This window comes from Seriola dumerili, unplaced genomic scaffold (assembly GCF_002260705.1).
Source record: "Seriola dumerili isolate Sdu_G_001 unplaced genomic scaffold, Sdu_1.0 BDQW01000052.1, whole genome shotgun sequence".
Taxonomy (NCBI): domain Eukaryota; kingdom Metazoa; phylum Chordata; class Actinopteri; order Carangiformes; family Carangidae; genus Seriola; species Seriola dumerili.
In genome coordinates, this window is record NW_019174307.1 from 19,659,633 (window position 1) to 19,671,949 (window position 12,317).

At 36.3% G+C, this 12,317-nt stretch overlaps 1 protein-coding gene across 1 annotated transcript in view; it reads left to right on the forward strand.

Moving 5' to 3' along the window:
• The window catches only part of LOC111218152 (mitogen-activated protein kinase kinase kinase kinase 4-like), a 108,264-nt gene that overhangs the window by 62,716 nt on the left and 33,231 nt on the right, over positions 1-12,317 (forward strand). Inside the window, exons 11-14 of the mRNA XM_022740288.1 lie at positions 41-113; positions 641-851; positions 4,020-4,181; positions 4,610-4,696. Coding sequence (XP_022596009.1) covers positions 41-113; positions 641-851; positions 4,020-4,181; positions 4,610-4,696 — 533 coding nt within the window. The remainder of the gene's footprint in view (positions 1-40; positions 114-640; positions 852-4,019; positions 4,182-4,609; positions 4,697-12,317) is intronic.

Here is a 12,317-nt window from a genome sequence, read left to right on the forward strand (position 1 = left end):
TGTTATATATTTATTCTTATATTATTATTATTATTCACAGATGAGACTGAGTATGAATACAGTGGCAGTGAAGAAGAGGAGGAAGAAGCATCTGAGCAAGAAGGAGAGCCAAGGTAACTGCAGTCTTACACTAATCACCATCTTCTATTCGTCTTACTGATGATGAATTAGATGATGAATGCTTGAATGTTTTATTGAAATAATAATCAAAACGGGAGAAATTAAAGGAAAAAGTGCCATGGATAAATAATTATCATTTCTTTAATCTCTATTTATTTTTTTATTATTATTACTATATTCTTTTTTTTCTCATTTTGTATGATCTAAATGTTTTTACATGGAGTTGAGGTGTAACATGAGCCCTAGATGGGTTTCTTACCGCACCTGCACATCCACTTCATAAAAAAAACTAAACTATATTAAATGTATTTGTAATGTTTGATGTTTGCAAATGAATTAAATCAAAATCAAGCTTTAATTTCTTAGGAATACAAATGTACAAATGTATCTGTGGCTATTTTTTCCATAATGTAAATGATGCCACTTAAACATGAGACTGTGTGTGTTCTTACATGGGGAAGTCAAACAATAGTATTTGTGTCATGAACTAAAAAAAACTTTATTTTTTACCTCCGTATAGCTCCATAGTCAACGTGCCGGGTGAGTCGACCTTGCGCCGTGACTTCATCCGGCTGCAGCAGGAGAACAAGGAGCGCTCGGAGGCCCTGCGCCGCCAGCAGCTCCTGCAGGAGCAGCAGCTCCGCGAGCAGGAGGAGTACAAGCGCCAGCTACTGGCGGAGAGGCAGAAACGTATCGAGCAGCAGAAGGAGCAGAGGAGACGGCTGGAGGAGGTGAACATAGATACATTCTCATACCTCAAGCTGAGTTAATCATAACAAATTGTTTATTAACATGACTGTAACAGAGAAGAAGGACCGAGTCGAAGCAGTGTGGTCGGACTGTGTTAACACAAGTGGCTATAAACTGCTGGTTTCCTGTCCAGATGTAATCTGTAAATTGGAGTGTATAATATTTAAAAGTTATGATAATTGTTTACTGACAAACTTCACTGCTGAGATCCGCTGATGTGGTGACATCAGCCAAACAGATTCACACAAACACTAATATTTAAAACACAAAGAAAACAAAGGTGGATATTTAAATCATTAAATCAAGTTAAACTGGACATCTCGTAACATATATCGTTTGGGCAAGTGTTGTAAAGTTGTCTTTAGTTATTGCCTTGTGCCAGTAATTCACATGGTCAGAGAATCTATAGGACTGACGCACCAAACTGCTGAAATAAAAACAGGTTATAAAGAAAACAGTAACTTTGCTGGAACAGTCAGAATAAGTCTAAAGAATAATGATTTATTTATATATACCTGATAAACCAGGTGGAGGTTAGTACAGGTAATAAATTGCTAAATAAAATGCTTCATAAATAGAGGCAGCAGTAAATACAGCCGTAAATAAAAGCCATCATTTGCTGCTTTTTCTTTTTTATTGTCCCCATAAACTGAATGCCTGACAAAACAAGCAACTTTAAAGACGTCACCTTGGTCTGCAGGACATTACAATGACTTTGTGAAACTTTTGACACTTATGACACCAGCTGCTTACCAAAGGTCTATCAAGATAAATTAGTAATAAGACACACTGGACATTTAAAAAAAAATCAGCCTTTGCTTTTCTAGTGAGTTAAATGGTTGGTTTATTAAACTACACACCTCCAGTTGTAGTTGTCTATTCATAGGAACTATTTCTTCAGCAGGAAATAGAGTATCCTTCCACTGCCCTGAGTGAGAAGACAGGGAGATTTAACCAGATACACAGGTGCAGATTATATTTGTGTACATTATCTCTGTGTAAGAAGATTAATGACTTTTGACCCTGAGGTTAGTGGTTAGATTTTTTTTTGCTTGATGATTTCATATATTAATCGATTTTAAGCTGCAGTGAAGAAACATTAATTGGTTTCCCCAGAGGACGAGTTTGAAAAAGAGTTTGTAATTATCCTTTATCTCTTTGAGCTGTGGTCCCTTTATATTAGGGTTTATATTGCTTGGGTGCATTTCCTCGTCGCTTCTCTTAGAGGAGAGAGAAAAATGTATCGTGAGAGAGAGGGAAGTGGAGGGAGGACGGGAGATGGGGAGAGATGATTATAAATCTGGACAGAAGTAGACTGAGCTAAATTCTCTGGAAGGAAAAGAAGAGAGAGACCTAAATTCTGACAAACAAAGAGATATACGGGATAAGAGAATATAAAATGGGACAAGAGTTCGGTGACTATCAGCACATTTAAATGCTCAAACAGACAGAGAGCAGATTTTAATTTACTACCTCAAAGGTGTAAGGCGTTTGTAAGAGAGAGAGAGAGAAAGAAAGAGAGAGAAAAAGTTTGATTGTAGTTCATGTTTTCCCACAGCAGTCACAGCTCGAGGCTCTGGGTTTGATTCATGACGGAGCTTGTGTATAAATCAGACAGTTAGAAGCCGCAGCTGAGCGCAGAAACACCGCTGTACATGTGCACTCCTGTTTTGATGGATTACCTCCTGTGGATTCCTCGATGCCGAGCGCTGACTTTTGTGCAAACATGATGCGTCATGATACTAAAGCCTGCACAGCTGATGTCCTGCTGCCTCCACTGCACCTTCTCATGACACACTGACTGACAGAAATCAGTGTAATTTCTTCATCTGTCTGCACAGAGAACCGAGTGTTAGATGACTGCCTCTCAGAATTAAACCTTTACTCTGATTAATGATTAAGTCTGCATGCAATGTTGACATTTTAACTTCCTTCCTTGTCACTTAAGCTCATCCAGTGTCTGTATTTATTTTTATTTTCTCCACTCTGGTAAATACAGGCACACGTGCCCCAGACTAAAAACCATCCATCCAGAGAGCGGGCGTCATAGTTTGGACCATTTGAAGGGGCCGCTAAAATCCTAATTCCTATTTAAGCCACATTAGTGTAGCCTTGACAGCCTGTGGATTTGAAGAAAATGGCACATATCCTTGAACAGATGGCCTTGAATATACTGGATTTTTTAAAAATGCGAATGTAGCACTCAGTCTATTCACCCCACTGCTGTGAACCTGGCAGCAGTTTTTAATTTGTAAACCTCCACCAAAAAACAATTTTCATCAGTCATTGACACTTTCATGTCTTCAGACTGATTATTTTGTCCAAACAACAGCTCAGAGACTAAAAATATTAAATTCACTTCAATATATCACAAAGAAAACCTGCAGATTTACACCTTTGAGAAGATTGGAACCAGCATCAACCAACATAAAATAATAGACTAATCATTTTAGCATTAATAGTGTCTTGTCAAAAGTCTCAAGAAAAGAAATGGAGCCTCTTGGATTACATAGAACAATGTCAGATCTCAGAAACAGCTGTGGATTCTGCCAATTTGTGAATATGATCAGTTTTCATAAGTATTTATCTCCATGATCTAATGAAAACAGATTTTATCAGATTTTCCTCATCCAACACGATCATCTATGTTGGGCCTCGTTCTCGGCTCTGGTTTGTTTTGCTGGCAGGATGACTGGTGGGTTTTTTGCTGAATGGGTCTTAAGACGCTGATGATGAGTCTGTTTTCTGTCTTCTCGGTTCATTTTCATACAGGACACTTTGTAACTGTGAATGTAGTTAAACCATAAATTGATTATGGTTTAACTACATTTACAGTTACTTAACTTAGACAGCATCACATACACAAAAATGGGTCATTGGCTGTTTTGCTGTGTGACTCTCTTTGTGTTTGTGTCTTGATGTTTATACCGACGCTGTATTAGGTGGATGATATAACAACAACATATCACAGTTGCATGTAGGTGACACAGTTCAGGATCAGATTTTGTTCCACTTATCCATCCGCATCATGATAATAATAAAAACTCGTGCTAGAAACGGATCTGATATAAGAAGACAAGAATCCAGGACGAGAACTCGGACACTAAACAGGGTTTCTCTTTTAACTCGCCTCCTGTGTCGTCCCGCAGCAACAACGGCGTGAGCGTGAGATGAGGAGGCAGCAGGAGCGCGAGCAGCGCCGGCGTGAGCAGGAGGAGAAGAGACGCATCGAGGAGATGGAGCGACGCCGAAAAGAGGAGGAAGAGCGCAGGAGGGCCGAGGAGGAAAAGAGGAGGGCCGACCGAGAACAGGTACGAGCCAGAAACATTTTGGAGGGGGGGGGCATGATGCTTCAGGAAGGTGTGGCCCAATTAAATGTTTATATCTTATTTAAGTTGATGCTTGTCAATGCGAATCAAAACTAAATTTATATCTTTAGATCTGTCTCTGCGAATATGACCCATTTCAACACAATATTTTCTAATTCCACCTTTCTTATTCTTATTTCATCCATAATTTAATGAAGTTTTATTCGACCTTGACTAAAGAAGTGAGAAGCATTTTGTAGAAAAAACGTTGAATTGGTTGAATTTATGTAAATTCTTGCAACCACAGGATCCTCTGGAGGAGCTGCTCTGTGTTTCCATATTTGTGTGTTCCACTTTAGTCTGCTGACCTTTGACATGTGGAAATAAATTATTTCCTGACATTGAACTCTCGGCCTGTGTTTGACTGACAGGAGTACATCCGTCGGCAGTTGGAGGAGGAGCAGAGGCACCTGGAGATCCTGCAGCAGCAGCTGCTCCATGAACAGGCCATGCTGCTGGTGAGTGTTTAGCTGTCCTGTCTAAACCCGGAAAACCATATTTACATGAGTTCATTTTTCCTTATAAAAATATAGAAAATTCTTCTCCTTTGTCTGAGTATTGGCCCCTGTTCTCCCTCCTACTCTCACCCCCTTTTCCTTCTTCAAGTAGATTCTCTTTCTTTCCCCCCCTGCCTTTAAATCTGTGTTTCCTTAATGTTATTCCATCTGTTCCTGTGTCCCAGTGGTTATTTTTTAATGTTTCCACATCTCCCTGGTTGTTAAATTTCATAATGCAGGTACTTATTATTCCTCCGTTACACAAACTTTCCTGTTTTCCTTCAAATCTAAACCCAATCAAATTTTTGGAGCTAACTTATGACTTTTGTAGATCCGCAGGGAGCCATTAACAGCTGAGGTCAAAACATAATAATTCCTCTTAGGTTGTTGCTGGGGAAGTCGGGATGTTTACAGGGCCTTAGTGATGGTGATGTCATCACCAGGAAACTAGTCATCTAACAGGAAGAGAGGGTCTGTATGACTTGATGTTTTTCGTTTTTAAAGGATTCTGCTCCTGCGGGGATTTCAGAGGATATTCAGATAATGAAAGGATACGACCACTCATATCCCCACTCCCAGGTTCACACCATCACTTTATCACTGGCTACGTTCTCCCGTTCCCACTCTGTCACCGTTCTTAAACTTCAGTATGAAAAAACATGTTTCCCTTACATCATGTTTGGCTGTCACACTTGCATTAGTATGAAAACATTTGCTTTGAAAAGATTTAAGAGAATTTTATACTTGAGATTTAACGTCTTGCTATATATAGATGCAGCTTCTGGTAACGGGCATGAGTATCAAAACTCATAAAAGTCATTACTGATTTAATAGCTCTGTGGTTTGATTGCTTTTGACCAAAGTTAACTGCTCTAACAGACGTGCAGTCGCACTTTTTTTTTTTTTTTGATGAAAATGATTGGGGTTGGGAGCGAGGCTGAATCTTAATGTTTGACTTCCACAAAAAAACAAAACCCTTGCCAAAGTTATTAATATTTGGTTTGGATGCTGTAATGCCCCTCCCTCTAATTTCTCAAAACAACCCTGATTTCAAGCTCAAAAAAATTAGAGGAGGAGGTTGGGTTGTGCATTATTTTATTTAACTCTACATGATGCATTAAACTTGAGCGATTGTTGACTAGTGAAAAAACAGGCTGCTCTCTAGAGAGATAATCCACAACAACTATAAAGATCAACATCTAGTGTTTCTCAGCTCTGACATATTGGTCCTACTAGCTGCTAGAAAATAAATAATTTTAATGATCCATGGCACATAGAAAAGGCCTGTTTCTGATGTGATGTAACTATTCGATCTTTTTAAGGATTAATTTGTAAGAAAAGGAATAAATGAATTATAAATCAAGGGTATGGGAAAGGTAGACTCTCCCCTGCTCTCTCCAAAAAATCTGACTACCACCTCTTCAGCAAAAATACATGACCCCCCTTCCCTCAGCCCACCTCCCCACCCTAATAATTTTCATACAGTCACACCATTACAACATCATGATGAGGCTTACAATTTGCTGACCACATCAAAGCTCTTGAAAATGAGCAGAACTGTCGAACAGTTTTATTCTTTATACTTTACAGCGGGAAGAATGTACTTATTTTTAGCTTCCCTTAGGATCTTGGTTTGCTCTCAGGTGCAGGCTCTAAACTGTTAGGTTGAATGTTTGGAAATCCAAGAAGGAATTAAAGTTGCTGCGGTATCACCGGAGGGGCCCTAAAGGAATAAAGTATTAAAAACACACAATGTTGTGGAAGCAGTTTTGGTTCAATATGACAATCCCTGTACTCAGGAGTATAAATGGCGGGAGCTTGAGGAGCAGCGCCAAGCACAGAAGCTCCAGAGGCAGCTGCAGCAGGAGCAGGCCTACCTGCTGTCCCTCCAGCAAAACCAGAACCTGGACAGTAGCAAAACAGCCCAGCAACAGAGCACCAAACCCCCACAGAACCTTGAACCTGATAGGGTAAAGCCCCTGCAGAGCCCTGGCCCGGATACGACAAAACAACCACAGAACACTGACTGTGAGAAGGCACGGTCCAGTCAAAACCACAGTCTGGAGAAAACTACAGACAACAAGCTACCTGTCGCTGACCTCCAAGGCCCCGCCCCTGACTCTGAGTCAGTCAGAGAGGTGAACCCTCGCAGCTCGACGCCGTCACACTGACTGCTGTAGAATGCTTCCCTTTGCTTGTGTGTACTCACTCCCTCTGCCTGGGGTGTGCTGTGTGGACATGGGGACGGCTAGCTGCTGGTGTGGGGTGTGTGGATGCTTTGTAGACGAGCTGTGTGACTAGAATCTATCAGTGTCTCTTTTTAAACCTGTAAGTCTAACAATTAAACAGATCCACGGTGCAGTTTTATTTCCAGTGATGCTGGGCGGCTCTCTCTACACTTACCTCTAGATGAAGGACATTTCTTGATTGATTGCTTCAGGGAAAACTGAAGCCACAGGAAATACAATTTTAATTGTTAATCTTCGATAACCTTAACCTGCTTAAATGCAAAAGACAAACAATAGAAAAAAGTGTCATTTAAATAATTGATACCACCCGTGTTTCATGACTTAACTCAGTTCTACAGCGTCCTCACTCATTGACTGAAAATTAACTTTTTACATTTTGATAATTGATTAATTATTATAGTCAGTTATCATGTAAAAATAAAAAACAATATGTGACTAATTAAACTCAAGATAATGATGTTCAATGAGTCAAGTTTGGAGAATTTCGGGGCCTAATGTCAAACCTAACCCTCATCTCTAGCTTATGACTCCTCAAAATGACAACTCATACTTCCTGGGTATATTTTAGAAAACATCATTTGGCTATTTGCTGAATGCCTGATGATTTGTTTTCCCTCTTGACCGCTGTAGAGTACCAGTTTAGTGTTGACCTGGACAGCTCCTCCTCCTCAGTGAGGGCATCACCGCTCCTCTAATTGGCCTCACTGTTGTCTTTGCCACCATATAAATGAAGTTACTGTTATAATAAGCCAGCTCGTTGTGACTCCCTGTCTCTCTCCTCTTGGCTTCCTGCTGTTGCCATTTAGCACCTGGTGGGGGAGGAAAAGGAGACAGACACACAAACCAAATCCAACGGCACTTGGCTGACCACATGCAGTTCACATGTAGTTTTTCCTGGTTTTCTCTTTTTACTCTGGGACAGGTGGGGTTTATGGAACAACTCAAAAACTACAGGAAATTTTGCAGGAATGTTGTGTTAAAGAAGTTGAATTCTCACAGCTGATCTTTCAGCCATGTTGGAGGATGAACCTGGTGTTCAGTGCCCTCCAAGAAGCTACATCTACAAGACAATGGATTAAGGCATGCTAGCATTTGATTGACTGAGAGGGCAGGAGCTATCTGAAGGCTCAGGTCATGTGAGAATATCACGGTGGTACCTAACGTCGCCGGAAAAATGTCAACTGCTGTTATTGAACCATATTAGGTAGCATTAACTACAAAGCTAACCCTGGCTTCTGTCTTCTGTAGGCTAGCAGTCAGGTTGCTAGCAAGTATAAACATAAAATGGTGTATATATCAAATTATTAGTTTAATTTCTGGAAAAAATCCCATGAAAATGTCACCATAACTTACTATACCATGATGTTTTTATGCCTTACTAACTATGATGTTTTTATGACATTTTCTGCCTTACTATACTATGACGTTTTTTCACATTTTACGCCTTACAATATTTTGACGTTTTTATGACATTTTATGCCTTACTATACTATGGTGTTTTTTGACATTTTATGCCTTACTAAACTATGACGTTTTTTGACATTTTATGCCTTACTATACTATGACGTTTTTATGCCTTACTATACTATGATATTTTTATGACATTTTATGCCTTACTATACTATGACGTTTTTATGACATTTTATGCCTTACTATACTATGACGTTTTTATGCCTTACTATACTATGATGTTTTAATGCTTTATTATACTATGACATTTTTATGACTTTTTATGCCTTACTATACTATGACGTTTTTATGCCTTACTATACTATGACATTTTAATGACATTTTATGCCTTACTATACTATGACGTTTTTGGACGTTTTTATGCCTTACTATACTATGACGTTTTTTGACGTTTTTCAACCTTACTATACTATGACGTTTTTATGCCTTATTATACTATGACGTTTTTTGACATTTTTATGCCTTACTATACTATGACGTTTTTATGACATTTTATGCCTTACTATACTATGACGTTTTTGGACGTTTTTATGCCTTACTATACTATGACGTTTTTATGACATTTTATGCCTTACTATACTATGATGTTTTTGGACGTTTTTATGCCTTACTATACTATGACGTTTTTATGCCTTACTATACTATGACATTTTTATGACATTTTATGCCTTACTATACTATGACGTTTTTGGACGTTTTTATGCCTTACTATACTATGACGTTTTTATGACATTTTATGCCTTACTATACTATGACGTTTTTGGACGTTTTTATGCCTTACTATACTATGACGTTTTTATGCCAATAAAAATGTCATAAAATGTCATAGTCATAGTTAAGGCATAAAATGTCTTAAAAATGTCATAGTTATTGTAAGGCCATAAAAAATGTCAAAAAACGTCAGAGTATAATAAAGCATTAAAACATCATAGTATAGTAAGGCATAAAAAACGTCATAGTATAAGTAAGGCATAAAATGTCATAAAAACGTCATAGTATAGTAAGGCATAAAATGTCATAAAAATGTCATAGTATAGTAAGGCATAAAACGTCATAGATAGTAAGGCATAAAATGTCATAAAAAATGTCATAGTAAAGTAAGGCGTAAAAATGCATAAAAAGTAATTGTATAGTAAGGCATAAAAAACGTCCAAAAAAATATTATAGTAAGGCATAAAATGTCATAGTATAGTAAGGCATAAAAACGTCATAGTATAGCAAGGCATAAAATGTCATAAAAAACGTCATAGTATAGTAAGGCATAAAATGTCATAGTATAGTAAGGCAAAAAAAGTCATAGGTATAGTAAAGGCATAAAATGTCAATAGTATAGTAAGCATAAAAACGTCATAGTATAGCATGGCATAAACATGTCACAAAAAATGTCAATAGTAATAGTAAGTGGCATAAAATGTCATAAAAATGTCATAGTATAGTAAGGCATAAAAACGTCATAGTATATGTAAGGCATAAAATGTCATAAAAAATGTCATAGTATAGTAAGGCATAAAAACGTCATAGTATAGTAAGGCATAAACATGTCATAAAAATGTCATAGTATAGTAAGGCATAAAAACGTCATAGTATAATGTAAGGCATGAATGTCATAAAAATGTCATAGTATAGTAAAGGCATAAAAACGTCATAGTATAGTAGGCATAAAATTGTCCATAAAAATGTCATAGTATAGTAAGGCATAAAACCGTCATAGTATAGTATGGCATAAAATGTCATAAAAAAACGTCATAGTATAGTAAGGATAAAATGTCATAAAAATGTCATAGTAATAGTAAGCATAAAAACGTCATAGATATAGTAAGGCATAAAATGTCATAAAATGTTAAGTATAGTAAGGCATAAAAATGTCATAGTATAGTAAAGCATAAAATGTCATAGTATAGTAAGGCATAAAACGTCCATAGTATAGTAAGGCATAAAATGTCATAAAAATGCTCATAGTATAGAAAAGGCATAAAAACGTCATAGTATAGTAGGCATAAAATGTCATGAAAAATGTCATAGTATATGTAAGGCATAAAAACGTCATAGTATAGTAAGCATAAAATGTCATAAAAAATGTCATAGATAGTAAGGCATAAAAACGTCATAGTATAGTATGCATAAAATGTCATAAAAATGTCATAGTAATAGTAAAGGCATAAAACTGTCATAAGTAATAGTATCATAAAATGTATAAAAACGTCAATATGTATAGTAAGGCATAAAATGGTCATAAAAATGTCATAGTATAGTAAGGCATAAAAACGTCATAGTATAGTAAGGCATAAAATGTCATAAAAAGTTCATAGTATAGTAAGGCAATAAAAATGTCATCAGTATAGTAAAGCATAAAATCGTCATAGTATAAGTAAGCATAAAAACGTCAAAAAAACATCATAGTATAATAAAGGATAAAAAGTCATCGGTATAGTAAGGCATAAAAAGTCAAAAAAGTCATAGTAATAAAAAGCAAAAAAACGTCATAGTATTGTAAGGCATAAAATGTCATAAAAACGTCATAGTATAGTAAGGTTGAAAAACGTCCAAAAACGTCATAGATATATAGTAAGGCATAAAAGTCAAAAACTTCATTGTATAGTAAGGCATAAAATATCATAAAAAGTCATAGTATAGTAAGCATAAAACGTCATAGTATAGTAAGGCTAAAAATGTCATAAAAATGTCATAGTATAGTAAGGCATAAAAAGTCACAGTATAAGTATGGCATAAAATGTCAATAAAAAGTCATAGTTAGTAAGGCATAAAATGTCATAAAAATGTCATAGTATAGTAAGGTTGAAAAACGTCCAAAAACGTGCATAGTATAGTAAGGCATAAAAAATGTCAAAAAACGTCATATGTATAATAAGGCATAAAACACGTCATAGTATAGTAGGCATAAATATGTCATAAAAATCGTCATAGTATGTGAGTGAAAACGTCCCAAAAACGTCATAGTATAGTAAGGCATAAAACGTCCAAAAAACGTCATAGTTAATATAAGGCATAAAATGTCATAGTATAGTAAGGCATAAAAACGTCATAAGTATATAGTAAGGCATAAAATGTCATAAAAACGTCATAGTAAGTAGTAAGGTTGAAAAACGTCCAAAAAACGTCATAGTATAGTAAGGCATAAAAACGTCCAAAAACTCATAGTATAGTAAGGCATAAAATATGTCATAAAAATGTCAATAGTATAGTAAGGCATAAAAATGTCATAGTATAGTAAGGGCATAAAATGTCATAAAAATGTCATAGTATAGTAAGGCATAAAAACGTCAACAGTATAGTAGCATAAAATGTCAAAACGTCATAGTATAGTAAGGCATAAAATGTCATAAAAATGTCCATAGGCTATAGTAAAGGCATTGAAAACATCATAGTATAGTAAGGCATAAAATGTCATAAAAAAATAGTGTATAGTTATCAGTAAAGGCATAAAATGTCATAAAAAAATGTCATAGTATAGTAAGGCATAAAACGTCAAAAAACCGTCATAGTATAGTAAGGCATAAAATGTCATAAAAACGTCATGTAAGGCATAAAACGTCCAAACGTCATAGTATAGTAAGGCACATAAAAACGTCATAAAATGTCATAGTATAGTAGGCATAAAAACGTCATAAAAATGTCATAGTATGTAGAAGTAAGGCATAAAATGTCATAAAAAGTCATAGTATAGTAAGCATAAAAATCGTCAAAAAAACGTCATAGTATAAGTAAGGTCATAAAAAAGTCATAGTATAGTAAGGCATTAAAAATGTCAAAAACGTCATAGTACTAGTAAGGCATAAAACGTCAAAACGTCAATAGTATAGTAGACGGCATAAATATGTCATAAAAATCGTCATAGTATAGTA